At 36.7% G+C, this 20,057-nt stretch overlaps 1 protein-coding gene across 5 annotated transcripts in view; it reads left to right on the forward strand.

The window, feature by feature from the left end:
• The window catches only part of XRN1 (5'-3' exoribonuclease 1), a 108,930-nt gene that overhangs the window by 41,706 nt on the left and 47,167 nt on the right, over positions 1 to 20,057 (forward strand). For 3 of the 5 annotated variants that reach the window (XM_049867770.1, XM_049867765.1, XM_049867766.1), the window contains exons 21-29: positions 1,753 to 1,915; positions 2,680 to 2,793; positions 5,079 to 5,177; positions 7,909 to 8,024; positions 8,527 to 8,673; positions 12,863 to 12,952; positions 13,335 to 13,470; positions 18,112 to 18,168; positions 18,301 to 18,433. In XM_049867770.1, the coding sequence (XP_049723727.1) occupies positions 1,753 to 1,915; positions 2,680 to 2,793; positions 5,079 to 5,177; positions 7,909 to 8,024; positions 8,527 to 8,673; positions 12,863 to 12,952; positions 13,335 to 13,470; positions 18,112 to 18,168; positions 18,301 to 18,433 (1,055 nt within the window). Of the gene's footprint in view, positions 1 to 1,752; positions 1,916 to 2,679; positions 2,794 to 5,078; positions 5,178 to 7,704; positions 7,844 to 7,908; positions 8,025 to 8,526; positions 8,674 to 12,862; positions 12,953 to 13,334; positions 13,471 to 18,111; positions 18,169 to 18,300; positions 18,434 to 20,057 lie in introns of those variants that run through there. The other 2 variants (XM_049867768.1, XM_049867769.1) reach the window with 2 other exon arrangements.

Below are 20,057 nucleotides of genomic sequence, written 5' to 3' on the forward strand. Positions count from 1 at the left end.
TTGTTATTTTTGGTGATGGGAAAGGTAGCATCAAATGTGGGTGAAGCGCACACAGCTCGACCATGGTAAATGATGTCATTAAGAAGTACACAAGAGAAAATGATGTTTTTTGGTAAAGGATATGACAAATACAATTCTGTAAAAACACCACCAATAACTAAAAAATATGCCAAGGTTTGTCCATGCTATATCATGTATCAGTACTTCAGTACTTTTTATAACCAAATAATATTCCATTTTATGGATATACCACATTTCGTATATCAATTAAATAAGTTAATGGATACTGTGGTGCAGTGAAATCTTTTATCTGATCTTTCTGACCATGGTCTTTTAACTCCCACCAAATGACTGGGTGGGGCTATACAAATAAGATGCTTGTGGCCCACCAAGGGGATTGGACAGCTTTCTAATAATGCAAATAAGATGTATGAAACCCTAACGAGGAGATTGGTCAGTTTTGCCATCTTGCTGGGCTTAAAATGAGTTACCGCAGAGGCGGAAAAGGGGGAACCTCACTACCGTCAAGTAGAAGAGACAGGAGTGGAGCATGCCCTTTGTACGTATGGTCCCTGCTCTGAGAACCTCATAGACTTTGGAGACAGAGAGCTGTAACACCTGAGAAGGCACAAGATGGCAAGAAGTAGCGGCAGAGAAATGACGGCGGTAGAAGCAGGAGACTGGTGTGAGATGGCACGTGGGTTTCCCGGTCCACAGGGCAAGGCAGTTACAGTGGACATGCTGCCCCACAGAGCAGGACAACTGAGTACCTTCAGGCAGGAGGCTTACTGGTAGAGTGGGGTACCCCCGGGCACTTATTGGCAGAGCTAAAGAGCTTTGTAACACTTGCCCCAGCAGGGCAGAGGCTGGGTCAAAGAACCGAGAGGCCAAGGGCCAGAGAGAGGCCTGCCTGTGGGCACAGCTGAGAAGAGGCTGCCCTGATCAAAGAACTACATCCTGAGTCATTCTTGATCCTGAATTGTAACCTAATAAACCCCATAACTGTATGGTCTTTAAGTTCTGTGTGGCCATTGCAATGAATGATCAAACCTAGCAGAGAAGTGTAGAATGCCATTGGAGGGACGGCTGGTGTCAGAATTGGTAAAAAGGTTGGAAACCTCCTAAGAATCAGCCTCGGGCTGTTGATGTTGATTCTCCTTCCCCCTTGTGAAATGAGAGGAGGTCAGAACTTGTCATACCATTTTTACAGATATTTGGGTTGTTTCTACCTTTTGGTTGTTGTGAATAGTGATGGTGTGAACATGTACAAGTACATGTTTGAGTCCCTGCTTTCAGTTCTTTTGGGTGTATACCTAGGAGTGGAATTGCCAAGACATGGTAATTCTGTTTAACTTTTTAAGGAACCATCAAACTGTTTTTCACTGGAGCTGCACCATTTTACACTCCCGCCAGCAGTACAAGAGAGTTCCAGTTTTTCTACATCCTCATTAACACTTGTTATTTTCCATTTTTTATTTTTATTACACCTATCGTTGTGGGTGTGAGTTCTCATTTTATCATCACACAGACACTGGGAAAGGTAGCCACAGAGTTAAACAAGTAACACACAAAATCTTAAGTTGGGTACTAAGAACTGACAGCATATTAATCCTTACTGCACTATTTAACGTTTGTTTAAGTGTTTGATGATGAATTGGAAGAAACCCGTTTGGGTGATGACTAAGTTCTATTTCCAGAATACCTGTCACACTCATGGATACATGTGTATTTCTTTGTTATTCTTTCTCTTAGTTACCTGAGAAGAAAAGGAATAATAATAAATGAAACCTCTGCAGTTATATACGCTCAGTTACTCACAGGTCGTAAATATCAAATAAATCAAAATGGTGAAGTTCGACTAGAGAAACAGTGGTCAAAACAAGTTCTTCCTTTTGTTTATCAAACTATTGTTAAAGTAAGTGTCCATCAGGTCTCACTTCCATCTGGATGTACACTGTGGCACATTGTGTAAAGAAAAGACGTTAATATTTATACGTAGACTAATTTAGCAATGTATGATAGAGATTATAACGGAACATAATTTGCAATTTACTGTAAGACTTTGTGAGGAGTATTACACGCTCAGACACTCACTGTGTATAGGGCTAAGGAGCTCATCTTTTTTTTTTTTTAAAGGACTTAATCTTGGGGAAAAAAATTCTAGCATTAGCTTACACACTTGAATTTTCAGATTTTTATTCACCAAAAATAGTTCGCATTAAGTAAAACAAAAATAGTTTGTTTCTAATCGTAGACATAGTAAGGGGACAAAAAATTTTTTAGAGCGTGTGGTGATCCTGTAATTTGGGGAGTACTGTATAATGTAGAAATCAAGAGCATAGACTGCCGAGTTGGCTTCTTAGCTGTGTGACCCTGGGTAAGGTTCACCCCTTCCTGTGCCCTAATTTCCTCATCTGTACAGTAGGGCTAATAGTGGTCTCTGCCACAGAGGGTTGTCTTGAGAATTATATTTCAAATAAATAATACAAAATGCCTAGAACAGTACAGTGCCTGATGCATGCGCAGTAGTTAATAAATTTTATCTGCGACTATTCCGTAGAAAACCTGCAGGCTTGACATTTGCAGTCAGCATAGTCGTAATCGCATAAGAAAAACATGATGTGCAATCTGTAGAAATTTCGATTGTGGTGATTTACTTTTATATTTTATTTTACGTAGGACATCCGAGCTTTCGACTCCCGTTTCTCCAATATCAAAACATTGGATGACTTGTTTCCGCCTAGAAGTGTGGTCTTTATGCTGGGAACCCCCTACTATGGCTGCACTGGAGAAGTTAGTTTCAGTTATTGTTACTAATTAAATTTATTTCTGGTTTCAAGTTGATACAATTATTTAACTTCTCTTCATTTAGTTGTAAAATAAAATACAGTACTCAAAGGAGAAATAAGAAAAATTTATCCTTGTAATTTGTGAACACAGTATTTGACTATATACCTTCAGTCTTAAGCAGGTTGGAGTTGAGGGTAGGGTATAAAGAATTTAAATCCTGATTTTTTTTCCCAGAAATTTGCTTATTGTGGTGGTATGGATGAAGCAATTCTGAAACTATTTTAGGTGTATTATAGGACTGAATGATTTAGTAAATGTGTTGTTGTTTGGTGGAGCCCCAATTCTCACATGGAATAAGGTATATGTAAATACATAATGGAAGAAAGCAAGAAGGAACCTGTGGGGTTGGATTAGAATCAAGGGTACTAATGTGAACTCATGATGGCGAAAATATGTATATATGTGTGTATATGCATTTATGTAGACACATGTATATAATATGTATATTTGTATGTGTATGTATGCACATGTATCTGTACATACATACGTAACCTAATGTTGTTTGCTCAAAGGGCTAAGAAACAAAGACACCTCAGTAGCAACGAACACATGTAACACCCAGATCTTGACCTCTAATACCATTGCCCACTAAAAGTAACCAGGGCTTCTCAGAGAAATGGCTCACTCCAGGGCTGGGGCAGAGTAGCTACAAGATGAGCCTGGAGCCTCTTGTTATACCAGGAAGTAAGGAAGTGCTCAAACTAATGATGGGCCTGTCACCTAAACACAGGAACCAGGTTGAAGGGACAGTTCAGGCACCAAAATAATGAAGTACACTAATGAATTATAAGGAGATCTGGTGGCGCAGTGGTTAAGCACTCGGCTGCTAACCAAAAGGTTGGTGGTTCGAGCCCATCAGCCACTTTGTGGGAGAAAGATGTGGTTTACTAGATTACAGCCTAGTAAACCCTATGGGGCAGTTTTACTCTGTCCTGTAGGGTCGCTATGAGTTGCAATCGACTCAACAGTAATGGATTAATGGGATTAATGAATTATGAACCATTGGTGGGGGGTAAGAATTCATGATTCCATAGTGACAATAAATAGGGAAAGGAAGGAATGTTGCTTACAGTAACATGTGGAGGGTAAGTGTGGAGAGAATACTAGAGTTGGAAAACCATTATTTTATAGCCAATCTATGGTAAAGATTGAATCAGGCAAGAATCAGTGGAAACTAAATCTAGTGGGAATTTTTGACTAGGAGCAGAATATTTGCAGTGTTGGAAAGTGTCTCCCCTTAGGCCGTTTATTAGTTGGGGCGAGGAAAAAAAAATACTTACCATGAAGAAATTGAGAAATATCTTGACTGTATGATGAAAGTTAATATCACAGTGAGGGACAGATGGACATCGTGTACCTCCAGATGTGATACTTCAAGGAGGACACCACATGACCTATGCAGTATTCTGGATGAGACTGTATAACCTTAATCTAATCATGAGGAAGCATCAGACAAACACAAAATAGGAACCTTTTTTAAAAAGAGGGGTGAATTGTGTTCTTCAAAATGTCATTGTCATAAAAGACAAGGAAAGGCTGTGGATGTAATCCAGAATAAAGGAGGCTAAAAAGATGTGACCTCTAAATGCAATACCTGATCCTAGATTGGATCCTATACTGGAGGGAGAAAGGAGTTCTGTGAAGGAAGGACATTACTACATCAGCTGACAAAATTGGGATATAGATGAAATGAAAGTATTCTATCGGGTAAGTTTGTATAATAACTATACTGTGGTTATGTCACAGAGTGTCCTTCTTGTGAGGAAATATACACTAAAATATTTAGGGGTAAGGGACTTGATGTGTGTAATACACCCTCAAATGGTTCAGAAAAAGATTGTTCGTGTAATTACACACAGAGTGCAAATGGTGAAGCGAATAGGGTAATATGTTAATAGGTGAATCAGGATATATGTTCACGTGCTCCTTCTGCTGTTTTTGTTTTTGCAACTTCCATTAGTTTGAAATTATTTGCAAATAAAAAATGAATTAAAAAAATGAGCAGGTATTAAAGCAAGGGTAAAAAAACAAACAAAAAAAGCAAGGGTGCAGTGACTCAAATGTACAATATTATCACATCCACTAACAAATGTCAAGAGAATTCCCACTGTCCGACTTTATTCTCATTGTATTTCAGAAATAATAAACACTGTTCAGATAAAAAGAAAAATAAATAAAACGTAGTACAGGAGACTAAAACATGCTTTCTCTCTCTCTCTCCCCCCAAGGTTCAAGATTCACGCGATGTGATTACAGAAGGTAGGATTCGTGTGGTTTTCAGCATTCCGTGTGAGCCCAATCTTGATGCTTTAATTCAGAACCAGCATGTGAGTACAGCAGTTCATATTGTTTCATTTATTAAGTAGAATCGATAAATTTTTAAAATGTTAGAAGGATATTTTGCCATCTCCGTTGAATTTATTTCAGATATTTAATGCTGATTAGATTTGCTCACAGTTGCATCTAGTGTTGTTTAAAGATAATTGTGGAATCTGTGCCCAAATCTCCATGTAGATCTTTGGGGTTAAACAAAATCACTGAAATCCCATTATTAATCCATAATGGTTATATGGCAGATTCTGTTCAAGCTTACACAGCCTGGCGGTGCAGTGGTTAAGCGTTTCGCTGCTAACCAAGAAGTTGGTAGTTCAAATCCCCCAGCTACTCCTTGGAAACCCTATGGGGCAGTTCTCCTCTGTTGTATAGGGTCCTCTGAGTCGGAATCAACTGGACAACAGCAAGTTTGGTTTTTGGGGCTTTGCTTCAAGCTTATAAGAAGTATACTGATTAACATAACTTCTGGGAATAGAGTTAACGTTTTTTCAACCTCCTAACAATTAATCCAAGCACAGATGCCTTTATTTTTAGTTAGAAGAGACAAATGGCCTTCCTGCAAAGGATGTTTGTCTCTACCCAGCCAAAAATGAATGATATCAACCCTAGAGAAAATTGGGAGGCTACATTTAAGTCCACAGGGTCTTTTTTTTATGGACCTTTTTCTCCAAAGTATTGCCTGGCCTCTTTTTGTTTTTCCCTCTTAAAATAGGGGGCAGGTTCGCTATTAGTCATTTGTTTTTTTTGGTTGATTAAGTTGACTGAGATTAATTCACAATCAACCAGCTATTGCTACTTAAGCTTTTATTTCTACTAATGATAAAATCTCGAATGGTGAGACATCATCTCACATGCTTTGGACATGTTCTCAGGAGGGATCGGTCCCTGGAGAAGGACATCATGCTTGGTAAAGTAGAGGGTCCAAGAAAAAGAGGAAGACCCTTGATGAGGTGGATTGACACGTGGCGGCAAGAATGAGCTTAAGCATAACAACGATTGCGAGGATGGCTCAGGACTGGGCAGTGTTTTGTTCTGTTGTACATAGGGTTGCTATGAGTCAGAACCGACCCGATAGCACCTAACAACAACCATGATAAAATCTAAAGTTTTATATCCTGTGAAATGAGTTCAAGGCATTAAGCATCAGTACACTCATGAAGAAATTTTATGGAAGGCAGAGGAACTCCTAAAATCTTACCGTCAGGTCTCCTAGAGAAAGAATTCAGAAAGCACAGTCAGGAAACTGGGAGAGTGGACCAGTAGACAAAGAAGCTAGAGCTTTGTTCTGGGAGTCAGTGAAGGTAGAAGAGCTTGCACTTCTTCAGCCCTGGCTTTTTCTAGATGTAGAAGAGTTTGCCCACTCTAGCAAACAGTGTGGATTGGCATGTCTTCTCCAGTATCCTTTCTTGCCCTTTACGTATCTTCTTTAACTTTTACTCAAGGCCTCTTTCTCTGTCTCAACGTTGTAAGATATTTGTTTTACATTTTCCAGAATATTTTTCATTATTTGAATTAGTTTTTAATTATAACCCAGCATTTCTCAAAAGGAGTTCTCTTTGTATTTTGGGCAGGACAATTATGTATTCAATAGTATGCATATGGCAGGACAGTTGGCATCCTTGGCCCCTAGACACTAAGGACTAGCAGCCCATGCCAGTTACTGTAGCTGAATGTGCCCCTAGACATTTCCAAATGCTTATTAGAAAGAGGATACTGCCTGTGATTGAGAACTACTAAAGCATACTTTGTTCATCTATTTTATTTCTAAATCTAATGATGTTCTTGATGAGAAAACTGTTTTGTGTTCTTTGCTAATATATTCTTGTATTTTAATAGTGACTTCATATTCTAGGCCACCAAAAAAAAAAAGACTATTTTGGAGGTCATTATAGACATGATTATTATAAAAAATAATAGTAGCTGATTTAATTCCTTACCAACTTCTGGAAATTTGGTATTTGTTGGTGATAAAATTTCCTTATATCCGTATCAAATAAGTGTGAATTCTTGTTCTGTACGGCAGGTGGTAGCTCGCTCTAGTTGGTACTGGATTTATGAGACTTTAATTTGCTTTCTGGTTAAAACGGATATAGTCTGATACTTTTTTTTTTTTTTTTAATTGACTATCATGGTCTCTTCCCTTAAGTACACAAATTTTTTACATTTCACAATATTAATTACAAGCCTATTCATACATGTTATTTTCATATGATAGTAAGTATTAGAGGAAATAAATATTACTTATGTCCAGATATAAAGAACTCTTAATTTCCCTCAGTAGCAACTACTTTGATGACATAGTTTTGTTTTAATTAAGCGCAATAAGTAGCAAAGCCTCATCTTGTGCCAGGTACTTTGTTAGGCTCTGCTTAGAATATGAAAATTAGTTTAAAAAAAAAAATACTCTTGCCTGTCAAGTTTGCCATGTAGTACTTGCAGTAGAGTTAATTTCTTGAGACAGTTTCATAAATGCATATTTCCTCCCCCTTTTATCCATCCTTGGGAATTCTGTTCTTTAAGGAAAGAGAGAGAAGAGCAGAAAATTTCTGCATACAGACCCTTTTAAAAAGAAAGGGAAGTGGATCACTTACTTTTGAGAATCCTTACATTGCCACAGTCCAGTGGTTAGTGATGTATTGATTATCTCCACATTTTAAAGGTAAAGAAGTAACATTTAATGACTTCACGTTTCCATAATTGACCTTTTTGTTTTTATATTTAAAGAAATATTCTGTAAAGTACAACCCAGGATATGTGTTGGCCAGTCGCCTTGGAGTGAGTGGATACCTTGTTTCAAGGTTTACAGGAAGTATTTTTATTGGAAGAGGATCTAGGAGAAAGTAAGTTTACACTGGAGAAATTTACTTAAAGTGGCAGAAAAATTAAATGATACAGATAAAATGGTTAATATTTCAGCATTCATTTTTTTTTAATTGCTCTGAATTTCCTTTTAAAATTGTGCATAAATTTCTCTGATGGTGATCTTTCATCTGAATGACAAATGTTTTAGATGGTTGGAAAAAAGGTCTTTTTAACAGCTAACAAAATGAACCTTGAAAAAAGGTATCAGAGGATGTGTGTGAACCTCAATAATGTATTTCCCTGCATTTTGGTATTTTATTTTCCTCTCTAGTTACATAAATAATTTATCTATTTGCATTGTTAACTTGGGTTTTGAAGCTTTTCCTCTAGTTTTTCAATTACTGCTACTTTATAGATACATAACATCTAAAATATAGAACCACAGTCAAAACCGAGCTTTTCTAAGGATTAAAAGCAAAACATTTTACTCCTTGAAAAAATTTTAAAACTCTTCTGTGTGTATGTGTGGTTTAAATTCAGCCCTCATGGAGACCATAAAGCAAATGTGGGTTTGAATCTCAAATTCAACAAGAAAAATGAGGAGGTACCTGGATATACCAAGAAAGTTGGAAGTGAGTGGATGTATTCATCTGCAGCAGAGCAGCTTCTTGCGGAGTACTTAGAGAGGTAAGTGCCAAGAAAGACCTTATTAACCCAAACCAGAAACCAAACCCATTGCTGTTGAACTGATTCTGACTCATAGTGACCCTGTAGGACAGAGCAGAACTGCCCCAGAGGATTTCCAAGGAGCGGCTGGTGGATTTGAACTGCCGAACCCTTGCTTAGTTGCTGAACTCTTACCCACTGCGCCACCAGGGCTCCAAAAAGATCCTGTTACGTATGCATAAACTTAGGGGTGTAATAACTTTATTTTGCCTTGCTGATACCACTTTCAGGAAGAAAATGTTTTCTCTAGTAAAAGATGGCATGTCATTCATAAACTTAATTTTGTGTTACGGAGCCAAAGTCACAGCCATTAGTTAAAATAGAGTAGAAAATAACTGTACTCCTGTTATTATTTAAAAAGAAAAAGAATGATGAGAATTGGCCACCTTTTAATTAAAAATTTCCTTAACTTGCTGTTAGAAATTATTCAGTGTTCTGCATTTCTGTGTCAGAAATAAGAGGACTGATGTGGATAAACAAAGCAGCTCTTGGCATAGTGGATTTTTCTGAGTTTTCAGTCCCAGCTGAACAGAAAGTTACTTTTTTTAGAATTATTGATTTTTATTGCTGAAATGGTCTGAGAAGTCAACAAATCTCAATTCCTCATTACAAAATGAGAAAACTAAGGACCAAAGTAAATTGAGTTACTTGGTGGCAAAGATTTTCAGGAAATATTTTTATTTCTGATTCACAGTTGAATGTTTTTTCTGTTATGCCCTTGGTTTCTAACCTTTTCATGCATGTGGATCCCATAGTACAGTCTGAAGTATGCAACTTTGTTCTGTTCACTTTCATATTTCTCTAAAAGATTGTATTTATTTTACTTTTTCTGCACTTTCAGCTCAACATACCCTTGATTTTCTACCACTGAAGAAGAAATTTTATTAGCTCTCTTCTACTATACTCCCCGTCCACTATCCCCACTGCACATACATACATACATATTTCCCCTCTCCCCTCCTTCTCTCACTATAGTTTTATCACAATTTTTGTTTAAATCCATATTTAAGGTTTGCTTAATTATGTTAATAAGACGGTTGTTCACAGCTGAACCTCATAGTATATTGTGATTATGTTTACTTCCTTGTATGCATTTTTGTTTTTCCTGCCTTATTTTTTTTTTAATTGTTTAATTATATATGTTTCCGAAACTAATTCAGCTCTAAACTCTGTGCCATCACTTGAAAACTCTGTACTGTCAAACAGAACAGATGGTCTCTCAGTTGCATTTTTCTTCCTGGAGACTTCTTTAAACCTAGTCTCCTGCTTCAAATCGAACCGATTGCTGTCTCGGCCTGTTGCATAGCTCGCACTTGTGGTGTTTCCCTTTGCTATCCTCCTGTGAATTCTCACCACCATTCTCCTATGTAAGATTCCTGTACTTCCTGGCTCCTGTGCCTTACTCTTTCTGGGTTGTGTCTCCATATTTACTCCAGTAGCTTCCTGAAAAAGTCTGCATGCCTGGAAATGTCTTTATCCTCCGGCTGTAGTTGGTTGATAGCTTGACTGGATATCCTAAAACCCACTGCCGTCAAGTCGATTCCAACTCATAGTGACTGTATTGGACAGAGTAGAACTGCCCGATAGAGTTTCCAAAGAGCGCCTAGCGGATTCAAACTGCTGACCTTTTGGCTAGCAGCGTAGCACTTAATCGCTACGCCACCAGCGTTTCCATGACTGGATATAGAACCCTATATGTTATGAATTAGTTCCCCTCCGAATTTTGAAAGCATTGTTCCGTTCTTGTCTTACTTCCATTATTGCTGTTGAGAAGTCCTGTCCCATTCTGATTCTGACTCTGAATGTGATCTGTTTTCATTTTCTGAAATCTTTTTAGAGTCTTCCTTTTACCATTGCTCTTTAGAAATGTGATAATGTGTGCCTTGGTATGGATCTTTTTTCCTTCCTTTTACTGTTCAGCTCTTTCAGTCTTGAAATTAATGCCCTTCCATTCTGAGAATCTCTTTGGTAATTTTTTCGTCACCATTTTCTCTGTTCTGTCTTTCTGAGATTCTTACTGGTTAGAAAGTTGGTTTGATCCCTCCAATATTCTTATTTTTTCTCATCCATTTTCTAAATTGTTACATAATTCTGTTCTACACGTCATCCCCAACTTACAATGGGGTTCTGTTCTGATTACTCTGTCGTTAGTCGGTTCTGATGTAAGTCAAATACCTCTTTTTTGTTTTGTTTTCATTATTATTGCTTTTTATTATCAGTATCTTTGTAAATCTAATTGTTATTTGTCTTTGGGGACTGGTCTGAGAATGATAACGTAAGCAAATTACGCAATGCAGCATTGTATGTGGTACACATCACTACCGATAAGATGTACAAAAAAAAAAACTATGGTCCTAAGTGCAATTCATCATAACTCGAATACATCATAAGTTGGGGACTACCCATGATCTGTGCAAGATTTCTTCAATTTTCTTATAATTCTTCTGCTATGACTATTCCTTTTTTAAAGCATTTTGTTGTTTTTTAATTTATTGTGGTGAAAATACACATAACAAAATACATGCCCTCTCATCACTTTCTACATGTACATTTCAGTGACATTGATTACATTCTTCAAGTTGTGCATCAATTCTTTTTTTTTTTCTTATTGTGCTTTAGGTGAAAGTTCACAGCTCAAGTTAATTTCTCATATAAAAATTTATACACATATTTCTATGTGACAGTAATTGCAATCCTTGCAATGTGACAGCATACTACCCTTTCCATTCCGGGTTTCCTGTGTCCATCCAGCCAACTCCTGTCCCTTCCTGCCTTTTCATCCTGCCTCCGCACAGGAGCCAGCCATTTGGTCTCTTGTATCTGCTTGAACTATAAAGCACCTTCTTCACAAGTATTGCTTTGTTTTATAGTCCAGTGTAATCTTTGTCTGAGGAGTGGGCTTCAGGAATGGTTTTAGTTCTGAGTTAACAGAGCATCCAGAAGCCATGGCTTCAAGGGTTCCTCCAGTCTCAGTCAGACCATTAAGTCTGGTCTTTTCACATGAATTTGACGTCTGCTTCACACTTCTCTCCTTCTCCACCAGGGACTGTCTGTTGTGTTCCTTCTCAGGGCAGTCATTGGTGGTAACCGGGCACTATCTTGTTGTTCTGGTCTCAGGCAGATGGAGTCTCTGATTTGTGTGGCCCTTTTGTCTCTTGAGCTAATATTTACCTTGTGTCTTTGGTGTTCTTCATTCTCCTTTGCTCCAAGTGGGTTGGGATCAATTGATGTGTCTTAGATGGCTGCTTGCTAGCTTTTAAGGCACCAGATGCCACTCACCAAAGTGGGATGTGCATCAATTCTTGATATCCTTTTCCAAGTCATTCTTCCACATTTAACATAAACTCAGTACCCCCTAGGCAGAAATTCCCTACTTGCTCCTCTCTACTACCCCTGGTAGCCACTAATAATCGTTTGTTTCTATATATTTGCTTATTTCATAGAAGTGAGATCATATAGTATTTGCCTTTTTGCGACTTACTTTGCTCAGCATGATGTTATTCAAGGTTTATCCACTTAATGGCATGCATCAAGACTTCGTTTTTCTTTATGGCTGAGTAGTATTCCGTTGCATGTATATACCGCATTTTGTTTATCATCTATGCTGTCACATTCTCTGTTTCTCTTTTCATGGGTCTTTCTAGGTTTATGCCCTTTTTTATACTTTATTATCATTTTAATGGGTTGGGGAGAGAGCAAAGATAAGCAAAGGTGTTCAGCCAGCTATGGGTTCCTAAAAACCCTGCGCTATTCAGGAAGAAGCAGAGTTTTAAGGGATACCAGAAGAAATTTATAATGTATTTCAGTTCGCCATATTGTGGAGTATGCCAACTTTGTTGTGAAAATTAGGAAGTGAACCTGTAGATACGATTTTTGTCCATTTAACACTCATCATTATGATCAAACAGGAAGTCAGTAATTGAAGCTAGTTATAAAACCGTTTCTCCCTCAGCCATGGAGAGTGTTTTGAGGGTCGGTGAATAGTCTTTCGGTCTCTCTCCCTTATTAATACTCTCTGTATAAGAATCTTGAATACACGTTGCATGTCCACTTAGGAGCAGAGATTATCTGAGAAGAACTTTATGTGAAGTTAGCTTTGTATTTTTTTTTTTTAAAGCAGCATTTTTGTTTCTTTTTTTTTTTTGGCTAGAGCTCCAGAACTATTTAGTTATATAGCCAAAAATAGCCAAGAGGATGTGTTCTATGAAGATGACATTTGGCCAGGAGAAAATGAGAATGGGTAAGCAAAATTAACGGTGTTTATTGCCTCATGGTTCAAGCTTCTGCTTTCAGTGAAAGACGTAGCTCTTTTACCAAGATTTTCTTATGTTACTATTTTTTTTGTTTGTTTTGGTTTTGCTTTAAAATCTTAATAGAATCTTTCATTTCATTTATTATATCAGTAACTTTTTAAAAAATAACTTGTGATTTCTTTTTATTACTAGAGGTAACATTTTCATATTTATATTAGATTTATGAATAGTAGCAGTTAAGCTTAGTGATTAACCATTAATTATATAATTTGACATCTCTTATAATTCATAGCCCTCAGAAAGTTTATATTGGCCCTTTAGTATAATTCCTCAGAAAGTAAAAAGCTTTTGTTACTGTTTTTAATGTAGTGCTGAGAAAGTTCAAGAAATTATTACTTGGCTCAAGGGACATCCTGTCAGTACTTTGTCTCGTTCTTCTTGTGATTTACAAATTCTGGATGCAGCTATTGTGGAGAAAATCGAGGAGGAAGTCGAAAAGTGCAAGGTAATAAAAAAAAAAAAAATAGCTTTCGGTAACTAAGATTATTGATGATATTTGAAATTAATGTGAATATTATTCTACAAATAAGCATTTCTCTTTTAACCAAATAAAACAGACTCTGATTCCAATTAATGTCAAATAATCTTAAAATTTAAAAAAAAGTTCCAACAATTTGTAATAGCTATTAATAACTCATTCTGAAGATTTTGGATGAATATAAATGCATTGAACTATATGAAGGCATAGCATTTAAATTTTATGTCCTCGTTGTGTTTCTAATTTTAAGAATTAATATCTTGTGATAGAAAGTGGGCAAATGAAAAATGAGGGTCATCTCTTATCCTTCCTATTCCAAGTCTTTTAAAGGTACAGTTCATCTTTTTATAAACATAAAAAATTGTTTTGACTTTTACAGAATTCTAAATTGTACTTTTGCACTTTTGAACTCATTCTATTAGTATTTATTAAATCTCACTTAATCTCTTCCATTTTATAAGGCTTTTGTTTTTAAAAGCAATGAACTTCTGTAGTAGATATACCTATTTTATCTATGGTGGTGCAGTGGTTAAGAGCTCAGCTGCTAATCAAAAGGTCAGCAGTTCAAATCCACCAGCTGCTCCTTGGAAACCCTATGGGGCGGTTCTACTCTGCGCTGTAGTGTCGCTATGAGTCGGAATCAATGGCAATGGGTTTTATAAGTTGGAGTCAGCTCGACAGCACACAACAACAGTAATGCTTGGAATCTTAGGGTGGTGCAGACAGTTAACGTGCTTGGCTGCTGACCAAACTGTTGCAGTTTGGTGCGTTGGAAGGAAGTACTGGCAATCTACTTCTGAAAATCAGCCATTGAAAACCCTATGGAGGACAGTTCCACTCTGACACACATGGGATCACGATGAGTCAGAGTTGACAACTTTTTTTCTTTTTTAAATAATGCTTACCTGTTGTTTGAATTCTCTCATCACATCCTCAAGAGTTGTGAGTACAGTCTGAAAAATTACCACTAGATAATGCTTTTTCTCTTTCTGAAAGAAGGGTCAGAGGCTATAGTTTGATTTTGGAAAGGTCATTGATAATCAGCTAAGGGTAGAAAGATTGTGTTTCTTTTTGTTTGTTTTTCAATGTAAAGTAAAATCTATTTTTCCAGCAATACTATTGAAGTGAATTTTTCAGTTAACAAAAGTATATATAACTTTAAGCCCCTACATTTTATTTTAACCCATTTGGAAGCAGAGCTTTCTAAAATGCTTCACACATTTTTTTCCTTCCTTTATAAACAGAAGATATATATACAGTCACACGCCACGTAACATCTGAGCAACACGTCCAACTGCATATACATCTGTGGTCCCATAAGGTTATAATAGAGTTCAGAAATCCTGAACAGAGAACGGAACGTAGTGGGTACAACAGCTTCTTGCGTGCAACACATGTATCTAATGTCTCTTATGTGAAGTAATTGTCCTGGCAGTATCCCGTGTAGCTTTGCTAAGTATGTAATATGTTGTTTGCACGTCTAAATCTCGTAACGCCCTATTTCACAGAACATATCATGGATGTTAAGCATCCTGTATAAAGTTATAATCTGTTATTTAGATGATAACATTTTTAAAATTCTGTGTACATATAGATAAGACAGGAATTTTTTTTGACTTCTTAATGTATCAAGAAGCTGCAACTATAAGTGATTTTTCTTTACTTATAATTTATAACCGATTTTTTCCTTTAGTAATGTTATTAGGGTAATAAAAGGAGAAAATACTTTAAAAAAATGAGCATAATTTAAGCACTTTCATTATAATGCAGGGTCATCATTAAAAGTATCAGTAACTTTCTTATTGGACAGTGGTTACCAAATTCACCTAATTGTCAGGATTACTGGTAGAGCTGTTTAAAAAAGACAGTGCTTTTCAAGCTTTAATGTGCAAAGGAATCACCAGTGGAACTTGTTAAAATACAGGTTCTGATTCAGTAGGCCTAAGGTGGGGCTTAAGATTCAGCATTTCTAACAAGTTCTCAGGTGGCCATATTTTGAGTAGCCAGAGCCTAGAACTTATCATTCAGTAACTGTTGGTTGAGCCTGTTGTGAAAGTTCCCCAGGTGATTCAATTTTCTAGTGAGGTTTTTTTTTTTTTTTTTTAAATAGTGTAATATAGTGTATAGTGTCGGAAACCCTGGTGGCGTAGTGGTTAAGTGCTACGGCTGCTAACCAAAAGGTTGGCAGTTTGAATCCACCAGGCGCTCCTTGGAAACTCTATGGGGCAGTTGTACTCTGTCCTATAGGGTCGCTATGAGTCAGAATTGACTCGACGGCACTGGGTTTGTTTGTTTTGTTTTATAGTATAATAATGCCTAGGGGTGTACTAGTGTATGAGTTGTTTTTTTGTATACAATATCCCGGGCACAGTTCTTGTGTCAGTTTTTGTTTGGTTTACACACACACACACACACACACACACACACACACACACACACACACACACTTTAAATCTCCTCTCATATTGTCAGTTATTTCTTCTTGCTGTTGTCAGTGGGCACCAGTTGTAGGCTGGGAACACCTTGTCTGTAATGGCTTCAGTGTTTACCCTATTTAAAATTGCAGTCTGTCATCACTGCTGTTCCTCTCACCTGCTTTATTTTTGCCACACTTTTTACTTTCAAACATGGCATACTTTTTTTTTTCTTACTTTATTATCCTCAAGTAGAATAAAAAAACAGTTCACTGCTTTATGCCCGGCACTTAGATCAGTGAATGGCATGTAAATGGAACTTAGTAAATGTTTGTTGACAGAATACATGAAATGTCTGTATAATAGAAGAAAATGACTGTTTAAAGGCTTGAACATTTTGCAGTGTATAAGTACATCTGACCTCTGTAGTTTATGAACTCTGTAACTCGTACACATTTACATAAGCTATATGTCACTTGGAAACCCTGGTGGTGCTGTGGTTAAGTGCTACGGCTGCTAACCAAAAGGTAGCCAGTTCGAATCCACCAGGCGCTCCTTGGAAACTCTACGGGGCACTTCTACTCTGTCCTGTAGGGTTGCTATGAGTCAGAATTGACTTGACAGCTGTGGGTTTAGTTTTGGTTTGGATATGTCACTTAGAGTTGCCTGCCATTAAAGTAAACGTTTGCCATTTTTGTTATTACATAAAAATTTACTTTAAAAAAATTAATTTGAATACTATTTTATGAATTGCAATGGATATAAATTACTATATTCCTATAAAGCAGCAAAAAAAAAAACAAACCAAAACCCATTGCTGTCAAGTCAATTTCGACTCTTAGCAACCCTGTAGCAAAGATAGGAGAAAATTCTTCTTTTGAGTTTCAGTTTACTTCTAGCATTTTTCAGGTAATCAGAAGACTCAGACTTCAGAGCCAATTTCACAATAGACTCTGAAGGCAAGGACTTGTTGAATGAATGCCAGTTTAATTTTTTTAAGTAGCTACAACCCCACATTATTGTCATAGATCAATGGTTTTTTTTTTTAATATAGATCCGTGTTGACCATTGTATTCTTTTTGGAGTAAAAGCACTTGAACGCAATAGCATTTATATAAAGTTCAAAAAGGTAAATCTAATCCTTTGTGTGGCACAGTGGCTGAGAGCTACGGTGAGCTATGGCTGCTAACCAGAAAGGTTGGCAGCTCAGTCCCTAAGGGGCAGTTCTACTCTGTCCTATAGGGTTGCCATGAGTCGGAACCGACTCAGTGGCACCTAACAGCAACAACAACAATCTTTCGTGTTAGAAGTAAGGTTATTTTGGGGATGGGTAGTAACTGGGAAAGGATGTGGGGGAGGTTGTTCTTGTGTTGTGCTTAGTAATGTTCCATTTCTTGAACCTGGATGTGGTTACATAAACACATTCGCTCTATGAAGATTCATTCCGCTACTCGTCTGTCAGTTTGTCATACTGTAGTATTTTCAGTCACCTTATATGCATGTAAAAGCTGGACAATGGATAAAAAAGACCGAAGAAGAATTGATGCATTTCAATTGTGGTGTTGGTGAAGAATACTGAATATACCACGGACTGCCAGAAGAACGAACAAACCTGTCTTGAAAGAATGCTCCTTGGAAGCAAGGATGGCGAGATGTCATCTCACATACTTTGGACATGTTATGAGGAGAGACCAGTCCCTGGAGAGGGACATCATGCTTGGTAAAGTAGAGGGTCCAGCAGTTAAGAAGACAACCCTCAATGAGATGGATTGACACAGTGTCTGCAACAACGGGCTCAAACACAGCAATGATTGAGGATGGTGCAGGATTGGGCAATGTTCCGTTCTGTTGTACCTGGGGTCACTATGAGTAAGAACTGACTCAACAGGACCTAACAACAACATAAAGATTCATTAAGCCATACACTTATAATTTTGCATTTTTCTTTATGCGTGATACTTCAACAAAAATTTTACTTTAACAAAATTTTCTGTATAAGAAGAATGTAGGCAACAGGCACCTTGTAGATGTTTATTTTATTCCTCTTGGCTGCTTGTGCAGAAACTTCAAATGTTCGTAAAATAGATCATTTCTTTTGACTTTTCTAATTCAGACATGTAAAAGTACTTGAATAATTTAATGTTTTATCAGTTAATATTTTTAAATACTTTAAAATTTTCTTTCATTTTCTCAGCAAAGGAAGAACAATAAGAAGGTACGAGTGACAGTGAAGCCCCATTTGCTGTACAGAGTAAGTTTCGTATCAGAGAATTCGGAGCGGTCACTTTTACTCTGAAAATGTAGAAGGGACAAAAATTGGTCTTAATGTATTAGTAGAAAAACTTCTTTTTCAAATTAGGATTCGTAGCTTTCTTCTCTTCAGCCTTTAGAACAGCAACACGGAGTCATTCCCGATCGGGATGCAGAATTTCGTCTCTTTGACCGTGTTGTCAACGTGAGAGAGAACTTTTCAGTTCCCGTCGGCCTTCGAGGCACCATCATAGGAATTAAAGGGGGTAAGACCTCAGTACTTGACATGTCTTCAACTGCATTTATATCCTAAAATAAAACACAAATTTGTTTCCTTTTATCTGTGCAGAAAACAACTACAAATCAGGAAAAAATTAAATCCTTTCATATTTTAGTTAAGTTTTTTTTTTTTTAGGTTATATTTTTCAGAGAAAATTCTCCTTTTCTATCTTGCGTAATCATTTGGGAAGTGGTTAAAAGAAAGGGAAGTTGAGAAAGGGCTGCTGAGAATTTGGAGATTTCTGTATACCACATTACACACAGACTTTGATGGGTATGCATAAGTTTCATGAAACTGACAGTAAAATTTTATCACCTTAGTCTTTCATTGAATCCTGCTGAGAGATTTACCTTAATTTTTATTATAGTCTCCTTGTTTCTTTGGGAAGTAAACAAACAGGATATATGAGCTTATTTACGGTGAAAAGAATTGAAAATTAAATTTGTATATTGATTTGAACTTTCATTAATATGACTCGATTATGTGTATAAAACAGACTTATCAGAGAAATTGATTCCCTTTGGGCTACAGAAATCGCTCTCTGTCTCTTTAAGAACTCCCAAAATAAAAGTAATGCCGTCTTTAGGTATTTGAACTATGGTATTTATATGTCACATGGGAAGAAAGGCAAAATGGGAACAAGTGGTTTCATATATCCACTTAGAAATTATGGAAGGTTTTTAATAAAAATCACCAACCTCAGAAGTATCAAGGGTTGGTTAGGCTATAGAGTAAGAATTTTTATAACTCTGTTAGTAATATCTGGTAAAGTTAAAGCTACTAGAGCTAAAGGTAAGTTTACCAGGGTTTCAGGATACACCATCAATATACAAAAATCAATTATCTTTCTATATACTAGCAATGAATAGTTAGAAATTGAAATTTTTAAAAATACCTTTTGTAATAGCATTAAAAATACTAATTATTTAAAGGATAAATTTAACAAAACATGTGAAAGACCAGTATGCTGAAAAAACACAATAAATTGGTGAGAGAAATTAAAGTTACCCAAAATTAATGGAGAAGTATACCTCGTTTGTGGATCAGAAGACTCAATATATATCTTGTTTGTGGATCAGAAGACTCAATGTTATTAAGATGTCAGTTGCTTTGATTCATAGATTCAAAGCAATCCCATTCAAAATCCCAGCTTATTTTATAGAAATTCACAGATGGATTCTAAAATTTATATGGAGAGCAAAGAATCTAGACTAGTCAGAGCAATTCTGATAAAGAGAGACAAAGTAGGAGGACTTACACTACCTGATTTCAAAATTTATTATAAAGCTATTGTAATGAAAAGAGTGTGGATTGACATAAAGATAGACATAGAGATCAATGGAATAGAAGAGTCCAGAAATAGATCCACACATACACGATCAATTGATTTTTCAACCAGGGTACCCGGGTAATTCAGTGGGGAAAGGATCTGCTCTTCAGCAGAGGTGCTGCGACGATTAGATAACCACACGCAAAAACTGAACCTGGATTCTTACATTATACCTTCAATAGAAATTAAATGATCAGAAACCTAAATGTAAGAGCTTAAATTATAAAAATCTCAGCAACCCAGGATTTGGCAAAGATACCTGAAATAGAACACAAAAAAA

The sequence above is a fragment of the Elephas maximus genome, chromosome 23, assembly GCF_024166365.1.
Source record: "Elephas maximus indicus isolate mEleMax1 chromosome 23, mEleMax1 primary haplotype, whole genome shotgun sequence".
In the NCBI taxonomy this organism is placed as follows: domain Eukaryota; kingdom Metazoa; phylum Chordata; class Mammalia; order Proboscidea; family Elephantidae; genus Elephas; species Elephas maximus.